Source organism: Pseudophryne corroboree, chromosome 5 (genome assembly GCF_028390025.1).
Source record: "Pseudophryne corroboree isolate aPseCor3 chromosome 5, aPseCor3.hap2, whole genome shotgun sequence".
NCBI classification, from domain to species: Eukaryota; Metazoa; Chordata; class Amphibia; order Anura; family Myobatrachidae; genus Pseudophryne; species Pseudophryne corroboree.
This window is the reverse complement of record NC_086448.1, coordinates 237,283,859-237,308,891: the sequence shown is the minus strand read 5'-3', so window position 1 is coordinate 237,308,891 and position 25,033 is coordinate 237,283,859. Positions and strand designations below refer to the sequence as shown.

The following is a 25,033-nucleotide window of genomic DNA, read 5'->3' as shown; positions in this document are numbered from 1 at the left end:
TTGCTGCCTTTGGCGCACGCTCTCCCTTTATTAACTATGAGAGGGAGAGCGCAAATTTATAGCTTGCAGGGGGGCGCCGAACACCCTAACACCGGCCCTGTGTATGCTTATACTGCTTAGACAATGGATTTATCACAGGGAAAACATTTTGGAGTTTGTCCAACATTAGAATGTAACCCCATTGTAGCATGCTAAATTTGGCTATCAGAATGGACCTTTTGTCCTTGTGACCGACTCATTCACTTATGTTCCCATACATGCCAAGCCACTGTAGGATTGGAAGTGGTTCCTGAATTTGTTGAAATACAGTAGTCATTATAACCATTCACATAGCTTTCAGTGGTTGACCATAACCTCATTTTGCACATTTAATATTCTGCCCAGACAGTAGTTCATATTGATTTAACAGTTAAGGATTTAACTCCACAATGCAAACATTTTTGGTTAATTGGGCCAAAATAGTTCTCTTGAATTTCATTTCCACCAAAATGACTTAGAAGCAAAGCAGTATTATGTCATGTGAGCATACATTTTTACTTTTGTTCTTTGTTGTGTTCTGCCTTTTTAGTTTTTTCCAGCAACCTTTTTTTTGGTGCTCTCTGTTGTTGAGATATATTGTGTTGCTTGGGAGACATTTTTCAGCATTTGTTGCCATTTGAGACTTAAATGCCACATTGGGCTCAAATGCCACTTGGAGCTCCAATTGCAGTTAAGGCTTGCTGTTGTTTGTTTACTTCTTTATTTCTTGTCCCCATCCACCCTTTTCCCCATTCTATGATATATTTTTGTGGGTCCTCTCTCTTTGTATATGCTATTGAAGGTGGTTTCTCTCTCTCCTTATATATTCTCTCTCTTTTAAGATCTACATGTGTGTAATTTCTAGTGTCTATCCATTGTTTACGCACACTGTGAGTTTTGCTGTAGGTGTATCATGTATTCACTAACAGTGTGTGCGCTACAGTCGTGTGCATGCATATAAGCATTTATATGTATGTGTGAGCATTAACTGCTGTTTAACAGCGTAATTAGACCAGATGTTGGAATGTTGGTGCAAAACGGGGAATTAGTGCACGAGCAAACCTAGGCCATGACAGCTGCATCTAAATTTTGTTTAAAGTACAGATTCCCAGTCTCAGTAGGTAATTGTGTGTGTGGGATGCGTGTATGATGCATGTGCATGTGTATCACTGCATGTCTGCTACAAAAGCTAGCAGCATTATATAAATGATGCCTTATAACATTCATATATGAGAGTCCTCTTGACAATACCACTGGAAATTATTATAGTTTAGAATTATTATAGTTTAGAATACTTTTCAGGTCTGTTATATGTTGCTTGCTTCCCAGTAAGTGGGTCAGCAGTCACAAGCAATGAGCAAAGCTTGATGTTTAGAAAAGACAGAAAATCCAGTTGTGCAGCAATTACACACATACACACGTCCATGTCTCCTTTCTTTGTTTTGAGATATCGCACGCACAGGGGCGGATTGGGAACTAAAAGTGCCCTGGAATATTTTTTTAGAAATGGCCCCATGTGGGCGATACCAAATGAACGGTAGGTGGAGCCAACACCAAAGTAGGCAGGATCAGTACACAGGGCCATAAATATGGGGTGCGAGCAGTGGCGTTGCAAAAGGGCCCTGGGGGCAGCACCGTTGCTGTGCCTAGAATTTTCCATGTACTTCCAGACCTGCACTGCACTGTAAATGTATGTCTTATAAAAATTTAAGGTCCTTTGCAGGAAATTCAAATATACATGTTTCCTCTTCCATCCTTGCAGCGCAGCATACCGTGGTGGGATGCGGTAGTGCCAAGTGTCTTTTTTGCCTATATTTTATGAGTAATTGCGGCTCTATCTGCATCCAAAATGCCAGGTAGCATAACATTTTGTATGCAAATACAGTCGCAGTCACACACAGAATATAGGCATGCTGCATATCATTTTAATCAGCAGAAGCTGCTTGTTCGTCCTATTACATTACTGTGCATCTAAGATGAATTTTTGAGGGAACCCCCCCCCTTCAAAAAAGACCCTTAGCGCTACCGAGACACATATCACACACTCGTTATGTCTAACGCGACTTGTAGCGCACGGAGCAAAGATATACTGTACTCATTTGTGATTTACTTTAAGTAAACTGGAAGAATCCCATTTAGTTTATACTAAAATACTAGCCAGGTTGTGATATTATTGCCAACAAGGAGCCAAATTAATGTGTCAGTTTTTTAATGATTTATTTTTTTGCAATCTAGCATTGTGATATTTTAAATAGTGATGAGCGGGTTTGGTTCCTCGGGATCCGAACCCCCCCCCCCCCAAACTTCACCTATTTTACACGGTTCCGAGGCAGACTCGGATCTTCCTGCCTTGCTCGGTTAACCCGAGCGCGCCCGAGCGTCATCATCCCGCTGTCGGATTCTCGCGAGATTTGTATTCTATATAACAAGCCGCGGGTCGCCGCCATTTTCACTCGTGCTTTGAAGATGATAGCGAGAGGACGTGGCTGCGTTCTCTCAGTTTCTGTGTTCAGTGTGCTGCAAATATCTGTGCTCAGCTCAGTGTGCTTGCAAATATCTGTGCTCAGTGTGCTGAAAATATCTAAGTTCTCTGCCTGAAAAATGCTCCATATCTGTGCTGCATTGTAGTATATAGTAGGAGGACAGTGCAGAATTTTGCTGTGACCACCAGTATATATATAGCAGTACGGTACAGTAGTCCATTGCTCTACCTCTGTGTCGTCAAGTATACTATCCATCCATACCTGTGCTGCATTTTAGTTGTGCGCAGTATATAGTAGGAGGACAGTGCAGAATTTTGCTGACCACCAGTATATATATAGCAGTACGGTACAGTAGTCCACTGCTCTACCTCTGTGTCATTAAGTATACTATCCATCCATACCTGTGCTGCATTTTAGAAGTGCGCAGTATTTAGTAGGAGGACAGTGCAGAATTTTGCTGACCACCAGTATATAAATAGCAGTATGGTACAGTAGTCCACTGCTCTACCTCTGTGTCATCAAGTATACTATCCATCCATACCTGTGCTGCATTTTTAGTTGCGCGCAGTATATAGTAGGAGGACAGTGCAGAATTTTGCTGACCACCAGTATATATATAGCAGTACGGTACAGTATTCCATTGCTCTACCTCTGTGTCATCAAGTATACTATCCATCCATACCTGTGCTGCATTTTAGTTGTGCGCAGTATATAGTAGGAGGACAGTGCAGAATTTGGCTGACCACCAGTATATTTATAGCAGTATGGTACAGTGGTCCACTGCTCTACCTCTGTGTCATTAAGTATACTATCCATCCATACCTGTGCTACATTTTAGTTGTGCGCAGTATATAGTAGGAGGACAGTGCAGAATTTTGCTGTGACCACCAGTATATATATAGCAGTACGGTACAGTAGTCCATTGCTCTACCTCTGTGTCGTCAAGTATACTATCCATCCATACCTGTGCTGCATTTTAGTTGTGCGCAGTATATAGTAGGAGGACAGTGCAGAATTTTGCTGACCACCAGTATATATATAGCAGTACGGTACAGTAGTCCACTGCTCTACCTCTGTGTTGTCAAATATACTATCCATCCATACCTGTGCTGCATTTTAGTTGTGCGCAGTATATAGTAGGAGGATAGTGCAGAATTTTGCTGACCACCAGTATATATATAGCAGTACGGTACAGTAGTCCATTGCTCTACCTCTGTGTCGTCAAGTATACTATCCATCCATACCTGTGCTGCATTTTAGTTGTGCGCAGTATATAGCAGGAGGACAGTGCAGTATTTTGCTGACCACCAGTATATATATAGCAGTACGGTACAGTAGTCCACTGCTCTACCTCTGTGTCATTAAGTATACTATCCATCCATACCTGTGCTGCATTTTAGTTGTGCGCAGTATATAGTAAGAGGACAGTGCAGAATTTTGCTGACCACCAGTATATAAATAGCAGTACGGTACAGTAGTCCACTGCTCTACCTCTGTGTCATCAAGTATACTATCCATCCATACCTGTGCTGCATTTTTAGTTGCGCGCAGTATATAGTAGGAGGACAGTGCAGAATTTTGCTGACCACCAGTATATATATAGCAGTACGGTACAGTATTCCATTGCTCTACCTCTGTGTCATCAAGTATACTATCCATCCATACCTGTGCTGCATTTTAGTTGTGTGCAGTATATAGTAGGAGGACAGTGCAGAATTTTGCTGACCACCAGTATATTTATAGCAGTATGGTACAGTGGTCCACTGCTCTACCTCTGTGTCATTAAGTATACTATCCATCCATACCTGTGCTACATTTTAGTTGAGCGCAGTATATAGTAGGAGGACAGTGCAGAATTTTGCTGACCACCAGTATATAAATAGCAGTACGGTACAGTAGTCCACTGCTCTACCTCTGTGTCATCAAGTATACTATCCATCCATACCTGTGCTGCATTTTTAGTTGTGTGCAGTATATAGTAGGAGAAAGTGCAGAATTTTGCTGACCACCAGTATACATATAGCAGTACGGTACAGTAGTCCATTGCTCTACCTCTGTGTCGTCAAGTATACTATCCATCCGTACCTGTGCTGCATTTTGGTTGTACGCAGTATATAGTAGGAGGACAGTGCAGAATTTTGCTGACCACCGGTATATATATAGCAGTACGGTACACTAGTCCACTGCTCTACCTCTGTGTCATCAAGTATACTATCCATCCATACCTGTGCTGCATTTTAGTTGTGCGCATTATATAGTAGGAGAACAGTGTAGAATTTTGCTGACCACCAGTATATATATAGCAGTACGATACAGTAGTCCACTGCTCTACCTCTGTGTCATCAAGTATACTATCCATCCATACCTGTGCTGCATTTTAGTTGTGCGCAGTATATAGTAGGAAGACAGTGCAGAATTTTGCTGACCACCAGTATATATATAGCAGTACGGTACAGTAGTCCATTGCTCTTCCTCTGTGTCGTCAAGTATACTATCCATCCATACCTGTGCTGCATTTTAGTTGTATGCAGTATATAGTAGGAGGACAGTGCAGAATTTTGCTGACCACCGGTATATATATAGCAGTACGGTACAGTAGTCCACTGCTCTACCTCTGTGTCATCAAGTATACTATCCATCCATACCTGTGCTGCATTTTTTTGTTGTGCGCAATATATAGTAGGAGGACAGTGTAGAATTTTGCTGACCACCAGTATATATATATAGCAGTATGGTACAGTAGTCCACTGCTCTACCTCTGTGTCGTCAAGTATACTATCCATCCATACCGGTGCTGCATATTAATTGTGCGCAGTATATAGTAGGAGGACAGTGTAGAATTTTGCTGACCACTAGTACATATATAGCAGTACGGTACTGTAGTCCACTGCTCTACCTCTGTGTCGTCAAGTATACTATCCATCCATACCTGTGCTGCATTTTAGTTGTACGCAGTATATAGTAGGAGGACAGTGCAGTATTTTGCTGACCACTGGTATATATATAGCAGTACGGTACAGTAGTCCACTGCTCTACCTCTGTGTCATCAAGTATACTATCCATTCATAGCTGTGCTACATTTTAGTTGTACGCAGTATATAGTAGGAGGACAGTGTAGAATTTTGCTGACCACCAGTACATATATAGCAGTACGGTACTGTAGTCCACTGCTCTACCTCTGTGTCTTCAAGTATACTATCCATCCATACCTGTGCTGCATTTTAGTTGTACGCAGTATATAGTAGGAGGACAGTGCAGAATTTTGCTGACCACCGGTATATATATAGCAGTACGGTACAGTAGTCCACTGCTCTACCTCTGTGTCATCAAGTATACTATCCATCCATACCTGTGCTGCATTTTAGTTGTGCGCAGTATATAGTAGGAGGACAGTGTAGAATTTTGCTGACCACCAGTATATATATAGCAGTACGGTACAGTAGTCCACTGCTCTACCTCTGTGTCATCAAGTATACTATCCATCCATACCTGTGCTGCATTTTAGTTGTGAGCAGTATATAGTAGGAGGACAGTGCAGAATTTTGCTGACCACCAGTATATATATAGCAGTACGGTACAGGAGTTATTCACATAAACCAGGGCAAAGCTGCAGGAGCAGTTGTACTGTTAAGGTTCTATGCACCATACGGTACACATACAATTCTGTAGCAGGGCAGACTCAATTGAAATGGCTACCGCCCGTAACTCCTTGCCCCATGGAGGCCCTCGGCTATGGAGCAAATAACAGCACAGATTTTGTAGGTCACGGGGCAATGCTAAAGGAGCGTCAGAATCCCCTAGCTAAAATACACAGGGGTGATAGGGATAAGTGAGGTCTATGCACATAACGATACACAGCAAAGTTCCCCATGGTTTTGATTATGCCTTTTCTTTCATTTTCCACTGCCTCGCCCTACCCCCATCTCACTTTCCCCTTCCCCCCTGGGAGCCTGGAAAGTACATGCAGTAGACAGGGAGGGAGTTTGATTAGGTTACAAGACATGTGCAACAGTATACTACTGTATGTAGGAAAATCCCCCGGCCCACTCTGATTTATATGAAACCTGAGTGCACCCTTCCATTGAATGTATAACAAAGAAAAAAATTATAATAAAGTGAATGTTACAGGAACACATAAAAAAAGGTTGGCACTTCCTTCCCATTGGTGTTGGTTTATGCCTTAGAGGACTCGGATGCTAATACTTGTATTTCAAAAGCACGGTATTTTCCACCGCCTCTCTCTACCCCCATCGCCCTTCCCCCCTGGGCGCCTGCACAGGTCATGCAGTGGAAGGGGAGGGAGTTCAAGTCAGGTACAATACACAAATGCCGACGATCTACAGTACTGTGTTGCTCAGTTTGTTGCGTCATCGGAATACACTAATTTATACTCATTACCGCTGTGTATTTGTATATAGCAGAATGAATCGCTGCTGCAGATTTACTTTGATTTATGTGAAACCTGTGTGCACCCTTTCATTGAACGTATAACAAAGAAAAAAAGAATAAAGTGAATGTCACAGGAACATATATATATATATATATATATATATATAGTCTGCTCTGGGGTCTGGCACTCCATAGTAATATAAAATAAACAGCGCTGGTGCCCTCGCAAAAAAGACCTGACGAAAATGTGAGAAATACATTGAAACGTTGACATATGACAATATTGGTCCGTCTTTTTTCTATTGGGAAGCTGAGTGCCGCGCCTCTACGCCTCTATATATATATATATAGATATATATAAATATAAAAAGGTTGGCACTTTGGGACTCTCAGAGTGGTAGCCTTCATTGCTAGGTTGGTATGGAAGGGGAGACAATTAGCTACTGGAGGGTACCAACCCCAAGTTTCTGTGACCCCCACAAGGCTCATGGCAAGCGTCGGAACCCATGGTGGGTCTGAATTAACGGGCCCATTATAGTCTATAGGAAAATGGGACCACTTTGCGTACTGATATCTCTGGTTCTGGCTGTCCCAGAGACTCAGGACTGGTACCATACAAAAGAGGAGACTATTGGCTTTCGGGGAAGACCAACTACTAGTTTATGTGACACTGGAAATGAAAACGGGAAGCAACTGTGTATCGGGTCCCCTCCAATTGTCCGCCTAGCTTGCTCAGGATGCAGGGTTTCTGGCTAGATAGGAAATACTGTACAGAAATGCTAAGCATGGTAATTTGACATCAAGGAACATAGGGAGGAGTTTTTATCTCTGTCCATTATACTTAGAAAATTACACTTGCCACTGTACGTTACAAGCTATTCGTGCTAATTAGTACACTAGTAGAACATAGAATACAGAGATACTAAGGACGGTAATTTGGCACCCTGGAACTTAGGGAGGAGCTTTAATCTCTCTCCATTGTAATCTTTATAAGTATAATGGAGAGAGATAAAAGCTCCTCCCTAAGTTCCTGGGTGCAAAATTACCGTCCTTAGTATCTCTGTATTCTATGTTCTACTAGTGTACTAATTAGGACGAACAGCTTTTAACTGGATGCCAAATCACTGTACTTAGTATTTCTGTACAGTATGTTCTATTAGGGTACTAATTAGCACGAACAGCTTGTAACGTACAGCGGCAAGTTTAATCTTTCTACGTATAATGGAGAGAGATAAAAGCTCCTCCCTAAGTTCCTGGATGCCAAATCACCGTACTTAGTATCTCTGTACAGTATGTTCTATTAGGGTACTAATTAGTTGTTCATGCTAATTAGTACCCTAATAGAAAATACTATACAGAGATACTAAGGATGGTGATTTGGCAACCAGGAACTTACAGACGAGCTTTTATCTCTCTACATTATACATAGAAAGATCAAACCTGCCACTGTACGTTACAAGCTGCTCGTGCTAATAAGTACACTAGTAGAACATACTGTACAGAGATACTACGGACAGTGATTTGGCATCCAGTAACTTAGGGAGGAGTTTTTATCTCTCTCCATTATACTTAGAAAGATTACAATGGAGAGAGATAAAAGCTCCTCCCTAAGTTCCTGGATGCCAAATCACTGTACTTAGTATCTCTGTACAGTATGTTCTACTAGTGTACTAATTAGCACGAACAGCTTGTAACGTACAGTGGCAAGTTTAATCTTTCTATGTATAATATAGAGAGATAAAAGCTCCTCCTTAAGTTCCTGGTTGCCAAATCACCATCCTTAGTATCTCTGTATAGTATTTTCTATTAGGGTACTAATTAGCACGAACAGCTAATTAGTACCCAAATAGAATATACTGTACAGAGATACTAAGTACGGTGATTTAGCATCCAGGAACTTACTGAGGAGCTTTTATCTCTCTCCATTATACATAGAAAGATTAAACTTGCCGCTGTACGTTACAAGCTGTTCGTGCTAATTAGTACCCTAATAAAACATACTGTACAGAGATACTAAGTACAGTGATTTGGCATCCAGTTAAAAGCTGTTCGTGCTAATTAGTACACTAGTAGAACATACTGTACAGAGATACTAAGGATGGTGATTTGGCATCTAGGAACTTAGGGAGGAGCTTTTATCTCTCCATTATACATAGAAAGATTAAACTTGCCACTGTACGTTACAAGCTGTTCGTGCTAATTAGTACACTAGAAGAACATACTGGGGACTCGGACTCATACAGTACTTGCATTTCAAAAGCACGGTATTTTCCACCGCCTGCCGCTAGCCCATCGCCCTTCCCCCCTGGGAGCCTGCACAGGTCATGCAGTAGACAGGGAGGGAGTTATTCACATAAACCAGGGCAAAGCTGCAGGAGCGGTTGTACTGTTAAGGTTCTATGCACCATACGGTTCACATACAATTCTGTAGCAGGGCAGACTCAATTGAAATGGCTACCGCCTGTGACTCCTTGCCCCATGGAGGCCCTCGGCTATAGAGCAAGCAACAGCACAGATTTTGTAGGTCATGAGGCAATGCTGAAGGAGCGTCAGAATCCCCTAGCTAAAATGCGAGTCGATAGGGATAAGTGAGGTCTATGCACTTAACAATACTCCAGACCCCATTGCATCACAATGTGACAAAATGTCCAAGGCACATGAACATCCACCTTGTGTCAGCACTCAGCTATGGAGCGAGTGATGGCATAGGTTTTGCAGGCTACGGGGCAGTGCTGAAGGATCATCGGAATCCCCTATCTAAAATACACAGGGGCGATAGGGTTAAGCGAGGTCTATGCACATAATGCTACAAGGCGGGGGTTCAAGTGCCTTGGACATTTTGTCACTTTGTGATGCGATGGGGCCTGGTGTATCATTATGTGCATAGACCTCGCTTATCCCTATCGACCCTGTGTATTTTAGCTAGGGGATTCTGACGCTCCATCAGCATTGGCCTGTTCTCTGAACATGGTATTTTCCACTGCCTCGCCCTACCCCCATCCCACTTTCCCCTTCCCCCCTGGGAGCCTGTAGAGTTCATGCAGTAGACAGGTAGGGAGTTCCAATCAGGTTACAAGACAAGATTTATGTGAAACCTGTGTGCACCCTTCCATTGAATGTATAACAAAGAAAAAAAATTATAATAAAGTGAATGTCACGGGAATTTGGACGCTCATACTGTACATGTATTTCAAAAGCACGGTGTTTATGCATTGTACATACTTCCTTTTACACAATTAGTTGTGTCTCCATACACAATCTTGCGTCTGCATACACAAGTTTTTTAACATGTTCGTTTGTGTCTGTATAAACTATTTATTTATATTGAGAGCTCTCACCGTCTGACCATTGGTCACCATCTATTAACATTACAGTCGTCACTGACCATTTGCCAGAGCTGTAGATCAATCCGCCGCTATACGATCGAAAGTACTGAATTAGTGGAGCATTAGCCACCCAGTGATGAAGATGTGTAATGCATGCTGAGTATCTAGAATCGCCTCAACGCGCCTGCCTGTGATTAAACTCAGCAAGCTAAGCTATCGGCTTAGCGTGACTAAACATCTGTCTAGGCAGAGAATCAGTCAAGATAAAGTTGGCTACATCTGTAGTTAATGGAATTTATGGGCTACAAAGAGTTGTGCTTCTGCATAATTACACATATTTTCTTGTGCACCTTTTATACAAGGATAGGGCAGGTGCAAGTGCGCTCTGTTAGTCATGGCAGCTAGAAAGCCAGGAATAGGGATGAGGGGTGGTGAAACCACAGAGTAAAGTTCAGTTCTGCATACAGCAAATATCTGAATTTAGGGCCTAATTCAACATGGGTTCTAACTGTGCAAAAAAATCACACAACTACAACCCTTTACACTAGCATGCAGGGGGACGCACAGCACAAGGCAAGTCTGCCCTGCATGCCTCGCCCTTCCCCCCTGCTAACATGCTAGCACTTTGATCAGCAGCAAAGCGCTTGCCTAGCTAAGGCAGATACATGCCATGTTTTGGGTTGCAGCTGCTGCGTGTGACGCCACGTAGCCACGGCAGTAAGCCCCACAAACAGTCCAGACACACCTGCGTTGTCTGGACCGCGCCCCCCGAAATGCTGCAATGCTGCCCCCTAAATGCCGGGTCCACGCCCCCTCCCTCCCCACAAAAGCCTCTGCCTTTCAATCAGGCAGAGGTATTCGCATATGTGAGATAACAATAATAATAATAATAATAATAATAATTTAGTTTATATAGAGCTCTTTATCCAATAGGACTCAAGGCCATCGCATCTTACTGTATGCGCGCACGCAGGGCAGCTTCTGCACATGCGCACACCGCAGAAGGGCTTCAGTATGCGAACGCATCATAAATGCGTTTTAAGCTGAATTGGGCCCTTGGTTCCATATATAAAATGCTGGAGCAATTATGGTGGACTCTGCACTAGGTTGTCTGTCTCTTAAATATTGCTATAGTAATCCAGGACTGGTCCCATGTGATACAAAAGCCTTTGCAATATCATGAATAAAAGCCTGAAAATCCCCCAGTTTTATCATCCTGCAGCCCTCATGCCAAGCATACTGTAAGTTTATACATTGTTTATTAAGCTAAGCACTACTGACTTCAGTGTTTACCTTAAGCAAATACATGCATACTAAATATTCTTTAGGTATTTGGTTTAATTAATAGTTAATAGTTAAGTTACCGATAAATGTACTTTATTGGAATAAATTATAATCCTAAAATTTAAAGAGTTCGATTTCAAGCAGAATATTAGATAAAAAATTTTGTTTCCATTATGTCAGACCCACAAGAGGACTTTTCATATTATATACATAATTGACGATTTACATACAGTATACTGGGGCAGATGTATTAACCTGAATAAGGCATAAGGAAGTGATAAACTAGTTAAGGCCGGTTCTACATGTTGTAGCGCCCAGTGCACAAGTTTCCACTGGCGCCCACCCAGTGGTAAAACAGTTAGTGCCCGCTTAAGGGTGTGGCAAACATAGGGGCGTAGATTTGCCCCCTGTAACTATGCCCTCAGTAGATTTGCCCCAGTAGTTGTGCCCCCTATAGCTATGCCCCCCGTAGACTTGCCCCTTTAGTTGTGCCCCATGTCGCTGTGCCCCCAGTAGTTGTGCCCCCTGTCACTGTGCCCCAGTAGTTGTGCCTCCTGTTGCTGTGCCCCTTAGTAGCTGCTTACAAACACACACCCACTCCTGCTTCCCGACCACTGCTGCTGCTGCTGCTCCGTATGGCCACCCGCGGCTCCTCTCTATGAGAGAGACGTCATGATGTTTCTCCCAACTGCAGCGCCGCACAGACACTAGAGGTCAATAATGACCTCTAGTGTCTGACAGGTGCGCCGGCTGCAGGGTGCGGGTAGGCGGCGGGTGCAGGCACTGCTTGCCTGCAACAATAACCGCTCCTGAAACTAGTGATAAATGCAAGGTGATACACGCACCAGCCAATCAGCTTCAATATGTAAATTAACAGGAGACGATTGGCTGGTACGTGTATCACCTTGCATTTATCACTGGTTTATAACTTCCTTATGCCATCTTCAGGTTAATACATCTGCCCCACTGTCTTCTAGCCCACACATCACATCACCAGTAGATAGCAGAGAAATAAATGGTTCCATTTTCATGCAAAATAATACTCTTCCATAATACACTAGCTGAAATGCCACAAATTACTTTTTATGTGTTTCTGCATATCTTTATGTAACTTATGACAATAAACAATAGATATTAAAGGTTATGTTTGCAATTAAATAAATGTTTACTGCTTGCCTATTTATTAAGGCAGATATATTAGAACTGACCTTTATATTCATTGTGTTTTTTTGGGATACTAAAACTAAATTATGACTGAAGAAACAGTAGAGAGGAGATGGCAGAATATCCATTTTATTCCTCAGTGAAATGACATATAAACCTCACAAATATCCAAAACACTTAAGAATAAAAACAAAGTAGAGCCCAGAGAGAAAAAAACAATCACTTACCATTCTTCTTGTAGAACATGATTTCCCCCTTGAATTCACTCTTTTCCTCTAGTGACATTTCAATTTCAAGTGTTGTCTGTTCATTTGTTTCAGCACCAAATAAAAATTTACAGCTGCAACTCTTCTGCATGACTTCAGTTCGTGCAAATCCAGCGAGTTCACAGAAGCCATCTGAACAGTAAACTATTGGGAACCCTTTGGCCACCTGAGCATTTGCAAGAATGAAGTTGCTGTCTGTAAAACAAATTCAAAAAATAAATAAATAAATAACATATATCACAAACTACAATTACATATAACATATGCAGTGGTGGTGGCAATACAATCCCCCTGGCTAAATGGGTTTATTCAAGCATTACCATCATTGTGCTATTTCACATGCATGCACATTGATATAATTGCTGGTTTATAGAAATATTCCCTAGAGTAACAGTGAGAATGCAATTTAAGTGTGGAAACAGTATTTAATACTCCAGTAAGCATTCTAAATAAGAATAAATATAATGATTAGTAGCAAAAGTTGTGTAAAAAATACCAAAAATCAACCTAGCTATACTGTATATCAATGTCATGATAGGGATGGGGTGAATAGGTAATCTATTGATTCAATGGGTTCCATTTATCAATGAGTTTTAGCTATTTAAAACTCATGGCGTATAATAAATGGTGCTCCAGTCAATCGGCTCCTGTCATGTGTTTGAAAAATGATAGTGAGGAGGTGATTGGCTGAAGCACCATTTATCATATGCCATGAGTTTTAAATAGCTAAAACGCATTGATAAATGGGCTCCATTTTGCAAAGTAAAGCTGGATACACACAGGACAGAGCGACCGATCCAGATAAGCATATACACTTACCGATCAGTGCTCGATATCCTGGTACTGTCATTCATCTGGGCTGGCGTCTGAATTTGCCTGCCCAGCTGTGACATCAGCCCCTGCACCAAGAATACAGGCCAATATATGCCAATATATAAACATATATATTGGGCATCAGCTGGGTTTCACCTTGGCATGCTCTTCCTTATCTAGGGGAATGCATAATGTTCGTCCACTTTCTCCAGCTTTGTTCGCGATAGCCATAGAACTGTTAGCTTGTATCCTCAACTCTACCACGTATGTCCTTGGCATTAGACTTTTTGAGACTGTGGACGTTGTAGCTTTGTATACAATACAAGTGGGGGATATACAACCTTGGGCGCTTTAAAAGTTCATATGTATGAGAATACGTTCCTTCTCTTTATTATTGGGTGTCTTCGTGCTTCTCTCTTATTCCACTCTGCGCTTGATTCCACTCAAAGTGATGCGGTGTGTAGTCAGAGTTTTGAATGAGAGGAAAGAAAAAAAGGTATATAGTGTAATACAGTCTTTATGCAGACTTCTATATGTATAAAACAGGGGGATTTATAGATGGAGCGTACTGCACTCACTATAGACACACTGGGGGGGTCAAACTTGTAAAGGTATCTTTAACCAAAGGAAGGTAAGCGTACCCCACTCACACTGTCACTGGAGATTATGAAGTGCATCAAGGTATCTTTCACGTTTGTCCCCTTATATCTCCTCCGATTATCCCAGTTTCAATATTGAACTCATTCATAGGGAAAAAATAAAAGATATCCAATGTGTAGTATCATCAAACATCTACCGATTTCCAGAATAATGTTTTTTCAAGAAACTATGCGTACTTTAATCAGATTATATTCCACCACTGTGTGACAGTAGTGGCAAACGTACCCGACTTACTATAAATCGGGAAAAAACAAGCACATCAAGGTATCTTTAAAATTCTTTGAATTATGAACACAATCTGCGTACCCCAACTCACAGTGTTGTTTCTGTTATAAGCACATCAAGGTATCTTTTCCCTCAGTAACCTTCACCCGAAAGGTTCCTCCACGATTTATTTCTCCAGGAAAATATTATACACATTGGATATCTTTTATTTTTTCCCTATGAATGAGTTCAATATTGAAACTGGGATAACCGGAGGAGATATAAGGGGACAAACATGAAAGATACCTTGATGCGCTTCATAATCTCCAGTGACAGTGTGAGTGGGGTACGCTTACCTTCCTTTGGTTAAAGATACCTTTACAAGTTTGACCCCATGTGTCTATAGTGAGTGTGGTACGCTCCATCTTTAAACCCCCCTGTTTTATACATATAGAAGTCTGCATAAAGACTGTATTACACTATATACCTTTTTTTCTTTCCTGTCATTCAAAACTCTGACTACATACCGCATCACTTTGAGTGGAATCAAGCGCAGAGTGGAATAAGAGAGAAGCACGAAGACACCCAATAATAAAGAGAAGGAACGTATTCTCATACATATGAACTTTTAAAGCGCCCCGGGTTGTATATCCCCCACTTGTATTGTATATTGTATTTTTTAGGTGTTTGGTGACATCTTTGGGAGATAGATACCTAGGGCAGCTGATCATAGCGCCAGTGCAAGGGAATCTTCCATTTTCTTTTCTTGTCTTTGTAGCTTTGTATGCTGATGACATGTTATTGTTTCTAGGCAACAATGAAGAGTCCTTGTTGCCTATGTTACAAATTGTCAACACCTTTTGGGTCTCTCGGGTTTACTCATCAACTGGGATAAATCTAGTATTTTTCCATTCTCCGGGTGCCTGCCTCCTGCAGGGTGACTTGTCCCTTACAGTGGACATTGAGATTTAAATATTAGGGGGTTTGGATAACACCACTGGCTTCTGATTATGTGTCTCAAAACGTGCATCCCATAACGGTTTATTTTAAAATGAAGGCTCACATATGGAGAAAACTGCCATTATTGGTTTTGGGTCATATTAATTTGTTTAAGATGTCTATCCAGCCTAAGTACTTATATATTCTGCAATACTTCCCAATCTATATCCCTAAAGTAGTGTTTTCTGTTATTGATAGTATTCTGATCTCCTTTATTTGGGGTACTAAGTCTACTGGAGTGTCCATTAAGACTCTGAGCAAGCCCAAATCCTCTGGAGGGATGGGTCTTCCCAATCTGAGGATGTATTATATACTGTAGTTGCTGAACTAGTTCATTTATCTGAATGGACCACTGTTTCTGTTGGGTTGGCACTGGTGGGCTTTCTGACTGAACGGGTGGGGCCTTCTCTTTCTATTCTATTTTTCTTACTCTCTGGTCTTTCACCGTCTGATTTATCTCCTTTGCTACAACAGGCTCTCTTTATGTGGCATTATGCACATACCCTATATGACTGGACAGACTTGTACACAGACTCACCTCTGTGGTTCAATAGTTCCTACCATGAACTGCTTAAAATATCATCTGACAACATGACTCACAAAGGGTGTTCTCTCTCTCTCTTGGGTCTTTGCACATTGTTGGATGCTTTAAGTTCTTGCTACTGCAAAGTTAATTTGCCTCCTTAATACAACTTTTTTTTTTTATATCTGCAGCTTCGCCATGCAGTACAGGTTCAATTTCTTCATGTAACTTCTACTATGTCACCTCTGGTCTCTGGTCTCTGGTGATGAAGCTGGTCTCCAAGAGTCAAATCTTCTCCATGTATGCAACTCTTAATACTAGAATATTCCCTAATCAACTTGCCCCTCTGAGCCACTTTGGGCTCTACAACCTAACTACCCCATGTAACTAGGTACATTTTTATGTTTTACACAGAGTCTACCAGACACCTGAGACCCTGTTGAGAGCCAATCTTAGAACAGACTCTATCTTCCCCAAATGTAACGAGGATAGCAATGATTTTTGGCTTTTATTGCGGCATTGCCCTAGAGTTTTCCATTTTAGACCCAGGTCTGGAATAATATTTTACTCACTGATCCCTCACTCCCTGGCCTTCATCCTAGAACATGTTTATTTTTATAGACTTGGAGGAGACACACTCTGCAATACTGTACCGGTATCTCCTTGCACATGGCTCACAGCTGAATCCTCCAACTCCACCTAAGTGGAGAGTTCTGGTTCATGATGTAATCAGTCACGAGAAACAGATATTTAAACTTTGTAATGCTATGCATTATTTTCATGCTAAATGGGACAGGTGGTGTCATTCCAGACTGGGTAGGGGGCTAGGGGCACAGTATCTCAATAGATTGTATTTATATACACCCTGAAAGGGTCGCATTCATGGGTGTGGGAGTTGGGTTTCTCACTTCCCTTATATGTACATGTATCACTTAGGATCTACTGGCTTATTGCAATTTTACTATTGTTTTCTTATACCCCTGTATACTGATTTGCTGACCTCTTTTATTTCTGTTTATAATATAATGAAACTAATGAGTTAATCTGTTCTTATTTTCTTTCTCACTTCTCATATACTATTGTGAAAAAATGTTTTGTATGATGTTTTTGTTTCTACACTGTGGTACAATGTTTCTGACTTTTTATCCTGTACCTAAATGAGGACTCTGAAACGGTTCTCTAGTTTAATATAAGCTATTAATATAAAGTAAGTATGAGACTTAAACCATTTCTGAGGCTTAAACCAAGAGCTTCTAAAAATGCTTTTATCTATCCTTACAACAAGATGCTCACACCTGATCTACAGAGGCACCTCCTGAGATGAGACAGCAGACATGCATGAAGTGCACTGGTTCACACTTCAATTAATTTTGCCTTTTATACAGTTGTGGTGTGAACTTATACAGCGAAATAATGAATGGAATAAACATATTGTTATTGTTTAGGCTGAGATAAAAATAATAATAGGCTGAGATAAAAAATAATAAGAAAAACAGTATCTGGTCCATAGGGCAAAAGGTTGACACTATATGTCAACATGGTCAAAAAGTCAATAGGTTCAGGATTTTTGCAAAACATTTTTGCATTTCTTTTCACCTTTTTCATACTGTACTATTCACGTGAACTACGATTGGGAATGGTAACCTACCCGCGAGCCATGCAAGGGGATGCTGTACACTAATTGGAGTTTCATGTGCTAAAACCCACAAATTGACCCCCAAAAAGCATAAAAAAACTTGTGTTAACCTTTTCATGTGTCGACCATTTTCATTTTGACCTTATGCTTGTGTCGACCTTTTATCCATGTTGGCCTTGTGCATATAGACCATTTGGTGTCGACCTAGACACTGTTAACCTTTTCACTGTTGACCTATTGTACCATAACCAAGAAAAACAATCCCCGCAAACACTCAATAATAAACAAGCCCTTCAATCAAAAAAAACCCAAAACACTTGCTAAGCCAAACAAAAAAGTGTAGACTAGGGGGAACTTTTCTGCAGTAATATTCTATATTAATGTTCTATGTTTCCATTAAGGAGCACTGGTAGTTTATCATGCTATCCATCTAATGCAAGTTTAGGTAAGTAAAGCAGAGAGAGTAATATCACTACTGAGACCTCACCTGGCAGTTCTTTAATTCTCCAAAATTATTAAAATACTAGAAATCTTAGTAAAATTGACTAACACATATGTTTTAGAGTCATTTTGGATAGTTTTCCCACACTGGTATGTTAGGCGGTTCATAAATGAAATACATTTTTGGAAGGTATAAAATGTACTGAAGAAAAATAAATGTAAAATAAAGTAATCTCTACAGATGTGTCATTTTATGCTGTAGTTCAAGGTGCACCAAATAGCTCCCCTCGACACTCCATGTCCCGTGTGATTCTGCTGCACCAAGCTTCTTTTTAGTTAAACAGGGGAATTACATTTTTTTGTGGATGTGCTAACATAACGGGTGCCCATCGGAGCAATTCAATTGTTACACCCATTGGTGCCAGTGCCACGTGTGCATGCCCATTAGTACAAGGTTTAGCTTTTGGAGAGAGAGAGAATTCAGTAGTTGCCTAAATTAACCAATCAGCTTCTACAGAAACTGTAATTTCAAACACTGTGCAAGACAAATTACAGTTACAAGTCCCAGAGTTCATTCAATGACAGTAAATTGTTTATGGCTTATCTACATTTAAGTCTGCCCTAATTCCTCTCCCTAAATTTATCTGGAGGTCGAGCTTTCAACTTTGTGGCTCCTACTCTATGGAACTCTCTTCTCCGCACAGTGAGAGAAGCCTCCACTCTAGAGTCCTTCAAAAATAGACTAAAGACTTATCTATTTAGTATTTACTCAAGCATTTCACTAATATCTACTGTTGTTGTTTTTTTATTTTGAGCTGTAAAGACAATTGTAAAGCACTTTAAGTCCTATTTGGAGAAAACTGCTATATAAATATAATAATAATAATAATAATAATAATAATTATTATTATTATTATTATTATTATTAATAATAATAATAATAATATTAGACAGCTCCATAATAACCAGCTGCTCAGGCTATCAGCCCACTTTGTGATATTGTAGCTAATAGACTAAAATGTCTAATGCCATTTAAAGATGGTATTGGCTATTGGGGTCAAGTACTGCAGGTTTCTGGAGTTTGATGCATTCGGCCAGATTCAGATTGCAGCCCCATAGAAAGCCCCTATGGGGAATGCTCTTCCAATGGACCAAAGCAGATTTCTCCAATATACAGTATGCTGTGGACATAGGGGGTAATTCTGAGTTGATCGCAGCAGCAAGTTTGTTAGCAATTGGGCAAAACCATGTGCACTGCACGGGGGGGGGGCAGATATAACATTTGCAGAGAGAGTTAGATTTGGGTTGGTTATATTGTTTCTGTGCAGGGTAAATACTGGCTGCTTTATTTTTACACTGCAATTTACATTTCACTTTGAATACACCCCACCCAAATCTAACTCTCTCTGCACATGTTATATCTGCCCCTCCTGCAGTGCACATGGGCCCTCATTCCGAGTTGTTCGCTCGCTAGCTGCTTTTAGCAGCATTGCACATGATAGGCCGCCGCCCTCTGGGAGTGAATCTTAGCTTAGCAGAATTGCGAACGAAAGATTAGCAGATTTGCGAATAGAAATTTCTTAGCAGTTTCTGAGTAGCTCCAGACTTACTCAGCCATTGCGATCAGTTCAGTCAGTTTCGTTCCTGGTTTGACGTCACAAACACACCCAGCGTTCGCCCAGACACTCCCCCGTTTCTTCAGACACTCCCGCGTTTTTCCCAGAAACGCCAGCGTTTTTTCGCACACTCCCATAAAACGGCCAGTTTCCGCCCAGAAACACCCACTTCCTGTCAATCACACTCCGATCACCAGAACGATGAAAAATCCTTGTTATGCCGTGAGTAAAATACCTAACTTTTGAGTAAAATAACTAAGCGCATGCACTCTGCGACCCTTGCGCATGCGCAGTAAGCGACTAATCGCAATATAGCGAAACTCGGCAACGAGCGAACAACTCGGAATGAGGACCATGGTTTTGCCCAACTGCTAACAAATTTGCTGCTGCGATCAACTCAGAATTAGGCCCATAGATTCTGGGTAGTTACAACAACTAATGGTGTTGCACACTTAGGGTTAAATTTATCAAAGCTTGAAAAGAGATAAAGTACCAACCAATCAGCTCTTAACTGTAATTTTTTAATCACAACCTGTAACATAGCTGTTAGGAGCTAATTAGCTGGTACTTTCTCTCTCTTCACTTTATCTCACTCCAAGCTTTGATGAATCGCCACCTGGCTTTTTCTTACTGCTGGTTAGTTATTTTTTTTGCAAGTATGAGCATGGGGATGCTATGTTCTGTTTAAGCTGTGGTGAATGGCTATTGTTAGTCAACTGTGGGGCAAATGTATTAAGCCTGGAGAAGTGATAAAGTGGAAGGTGATAACGTACCAGCCAGTCAGTGTCTACAGCAACTATCATTTATCAAACCCAGCCTGTAAATTGACAGTTAGGAGCCGATTGGCTGGTGTGTTATCACCTTCCACTTTATCACTTCTCTAGGCTTAGTACATCTGTCCCTGTGCCTCCTAAAGTGATTTAAGGTTTCTATTTCTAAGATGAATTCTAATGATCGCTGATATGTCTTCATTATGGTAGACCCCATTATAGCTTACAGCATGGCCACAACTAGGGGGTGGGGTGGCTAAGGGTGCGCCCATGGTTTTGGATTTGAGGGGGCGCTGAGACCTCATCTGGCTTTGTAAGCCAGCCACTCCTGCTCCCCTCCTTCTGGGCACTGGACTCGGGGTCAGTGGTGAATCCATAGGGAGGCAATCACATCCTGCAGCACACTGCCTGCAAGCACTTGGTCCTCCACCACACTGCACTCCATTCATCCAGACTGTTGCAGACTTTATGATCAATCTAAAATCCTCACGGTAAAGTACTGCTTGACAATCAGGATTTTAGATTGATTGTAAAGTCTGCAACTGAATGAACTGAGTGATGAACAAAGCACTGTAGGGGCAGTGGGTTGCTGTGTGTGGGAATCCACTCCCGGATTCTGACTGCTACTGTCAGTGTCAGCGGGGTGCTGTATGTTGTGACTGGTGGCAGCCTGCATCTTCATCAGTGATGCAGTGTGATAACTGGTTGTTTACTTTCATTTCCACTCCAAGCCTGGGCTTGCTCTCTCACTCTCCCCCCCTCTTTCTCTCCCACACCCCTCTCTCTCCCCTCTCCCAACTCTCTCATCCCCCCCCCCCCTTCTCCCATGGTCCCATGTTATGAACTTGAGTCAAAGGGCATTACTACTGATTGGCATTATGTATATAAGGTGCATTACTACTGTGTAGCATAATATGTTTAAGGGATACTGGTGTGTTGAATAATGTGCTATAAAGGACAGTACTACTGTGTGGCATAATGTGAGTAAGGGTCTCTATTGTGTGACATAATGTGGTGTAAAATTATTTGATTTTTTGTTTGTGTGTGTGAGGGGGGGGGGGGGCGGGGGCAACAAATTACTGCCTTGACCCGGGTACTGAAAATCCTAGTTTCAGCCTTGCTTACAGCTAAGCTGCTACAGATAATATTAAAGCTGGGCATACACTATACAATTATATGCCAGATCTAGCTGGTTGGAATGAAAATCTGGTAATGTATGAGAGCAAATGACAATCGACCATTTGCTCCCAAACACTGAAAAACGGACAAAAACTGTCGTTCATGCAAATTGGTTAAAGCCGTGAATGACAGGTTTTGTCCATTTCCCAGTGTTTGGGAACAAATGGTCGATCGTCATTTGCTCTCATCCATTACCAGATTTTCATTCCAACCAGCCAGATTTGATAGACAATCTGTCAGATAATTGTATAGTGTATGCCCAGCTTTAGACTCTTTGTTGTACTGCTCTCTGGCTCTATACAGTATCTGTTCTACTTTGTAATAGTGTTGCATGTATAGCCTCACAATGGCTATCCTGGAGAATATGCTGTATGGACTGCCCTGTTAGTTAATTCCCCTATAGCTTGTGGACTAATTCTATCTAGATAGAGTGACAACTGTGTCATATATCCCCTCTGAGTATGTATGCATTAAAAGGTTTTTGTACCTCAGGCCCCTTTTTCCTTTGGTTGCAGTGCTTGGCCCTTCCAGATGGAGCTCTCTGACATCCATTATGGGCTAACACTCTGTATTGATGCTTTCCCCAGGTCCCGGCAGCTCCTCAGCCTCTGCACCACTCCCTCAGGTCAGCTCTCGGCAGCAGTTGCTGCTTATCAGATGCTCCCAGCTGTAACTGACTCCTCACTTCAACTGCCACTTTTATATAACTGTCTTCATGCACACTCTGCAGCACTGACCCTAGCTAGTATTAGGCAGCCAGAACCATCTCCAGATTCTGTCCCACACCACGTATTATGTCTAAGTACACACAAAATACATATTTGTGATAAAAAGAATATATCATAACAAATATAATATAATACCACCTACACTATCCCTTCTATGGTTAATTACTCAATTGTTTCCTTATAACAATATACAGCATATATTAATTATTGTAGTTTAATATCTATAAACCCCAGCATTACAGGGGTTACAATAAAAAATGCATTATCATACTCAAGTACAGGTTTTGTTGTGAAAACCTACATGTAGAATTTTGCCAGTTACAATTTTGGGAAGATGGATTAATGTTGAAAAAAGAACTACAAACACTGGAGTATCTGTAATGCTTGCTGGGTGTGCGGCCCACAAGGGGATCCTGTGATAAGGGACTGTACACTCTCCACTCAATGAATATACTTACCAGGCAGCTGCTGCTATGGAAATCACTGTCAAAATGTTTCTGCCATAATTTTCCTGAAGATATTCATGCAACAGTATACACTGCGCATATGCCGGCATGAGGAGGGCCCGCACAGAAGAGCACATAGGCAATTCTCTTCTGATGAAATGCCCTTGACCACACCGATTTGTTTGTGGTGTTTTTTTTCCCTAATTAAATTATATTTGCTTTTAGTTCACTTTCTTGCATTTTCAAGGGAAAAATTACTAGACCTTCACTGGCTCCCTTTCCCTTTCAGAATCCATTTCAAGCTTCTCACACTCACTTACAAAGCCCTCACCCACTCCTCTCCCATCTACATCTCTGACCTTATCTCCCTTTACACTCCCACCCGTCCTCTTCGCTCTGATAATGCACTCTCCTGCCTATGGATTACTTCCTCCCACTCCTACCTCCAAGATTTTTCACGTGCTGCACCACTTCTCTGGAATTCCCTACCTCTCCCCCTCAGACTCTCCACCTCTCTACAAAGCTTCAAACGGGCTCTCAAGGCCCACTTCTTCACCAAACCCAGCCAAATCTCATCCTAACCCTCTTTTCCACGCTCTCTATGTACCCCATCTGTGTCACCCCTGTCTGTCTACCCCTCCCCTTTAGAATATAAGCTCTCATGAGCAGGGCCCTGTTCCCTCATGTGCTTATCCTTTTTCTTACTTTAATAATATTCAACTGCACCAAATCCAGCAGTCTTCTGCCACCTGATACTTATTCCAGTGTCATCTGCTGATGTAACTATGTTTATTTACCCTGTACTTGTCCTATACTGTCATCAACTGTAAGTTGCTGTTTTCCTGTTTGATTATTTGTTTATGTACTCTGTAATTGGGCGCTGCCGAACCCTTGTGGCGCCATATAAATAAAGGATAATATTAATAATAATAAAAAACTTTTTTATCATGTTAGATGGAGCAAAAAAGAATAATGACATTTTCTGAATATGCAATGTGGAATATTCAATTGTTTGAAAACTCGGTTGGGTACCTGTTTTTCCTGTCTATTAGGAAAAAACAGACATCCAACTGACTTTTCAAATAATTGAATACCCCCCAATGTCTCCTAAAAAAGACAATATATAATTTGTGTGTGCTATACTGAAAATTAAATGTGATGAGCACATACTGTACATCAAAAAATGGACTCAGGACAAAGAAGACCCTCAGCAGTGAAGGTGTTAAAGAAAGGTGGTTGCTGATCTTTCTTGTGCTAATAAGCTATTATTATTGCTATATTCCAGAAATTATTCATGCAAATAGTATGTTTTTCCATGAAAACAAAATAAAGTTTAAAAAAAGATATAAAAGTCAATAAAATTTGAAATACTGTATCTAATTGATTTAACAATGTAATATATTACAATAGTTGTTAGATGATTGACTAGAAATTTTTCAAGGGGCATACTTTTTCCTATTTTTATAGGAGCACTTGGGGGGTAATTCAGACCTGATCGCTAGGCTGCGTTTTCGTACAGCGGGAGATCAGGTCTAAACAGCGCATATGTATGCAATGCAATGTGCATGTGCTTCGCACGGGTACAAAGCGGATCGCCGCTCATCGATGGGTTTGTGCGAAGAATCCATTCACAATGGGCTACCTGGTGCAAAGTGTATAAGCCTGGCACAATGTGTATAATGGGCTACCTGGCGCAATGTGTATAAGAGGCTCTGCCTGGTGCATTGTGCATAAGGTATTACCTGGTGCAATGTGTATAACAGGCTCTACCTGCTGCAATGTGTATAAGAGGCTCTACCTGACACAATGTGTATAAGGGCTCTGGTGCCAGAGTCTGCGGGGTCAGATGTAGTGGTTGACAGGGAGAGAGAGTCTACAGGGCTGATGTGGTGGATAACAGGGCATGTGGGGCAGGTCTGGTTACAGTACACCCCCCTCCTAGCTTCTTTAATGTCTACCTGAAAGCAAACACCGCTCAGTGCCAGGAAAATTATCTTATTTGATGCCTTTTTGTCCCAGCCTCCTTTTCATCATTTATTGTTCCCAGCCTCCTTCCTAGGATGGGCCCTCACAGGCTCCACCATTCCT

The 25,033-nt window shown here is 41.4% G+C and overlaps 1 protein-coding gene across 3 annotated transcripts in view; it reads right to left on the bottom strand.

The window, feature by feature from the left end:
• Positions 1 to 25,033, bottom strand: part of KCNH8 (potassium voltage-gated channel subfamily H member 8) — a 667,193-nt gene that overhangs the window by 350,303 nt on the left and 291,857 nt on the right. For 2 of the 3 annotated variants that reach the window (XM_063922193.1, XM_063922191.1), the window contains exon 2: positions 12,892 to 13,125. In XM_063922193.1, the coding sequence (XP_063778263.1) occupies positions 12,892 to 13,125 (234 nt within the window). Of the gene's footprint in view, positions 1 to 12,891; positions 13,126 to 22,258; positions 22,428 to 25,033 lie in introns of those variants that run through there. The other variant, XM_063922192.1, reaches the window with a different exon arrangement.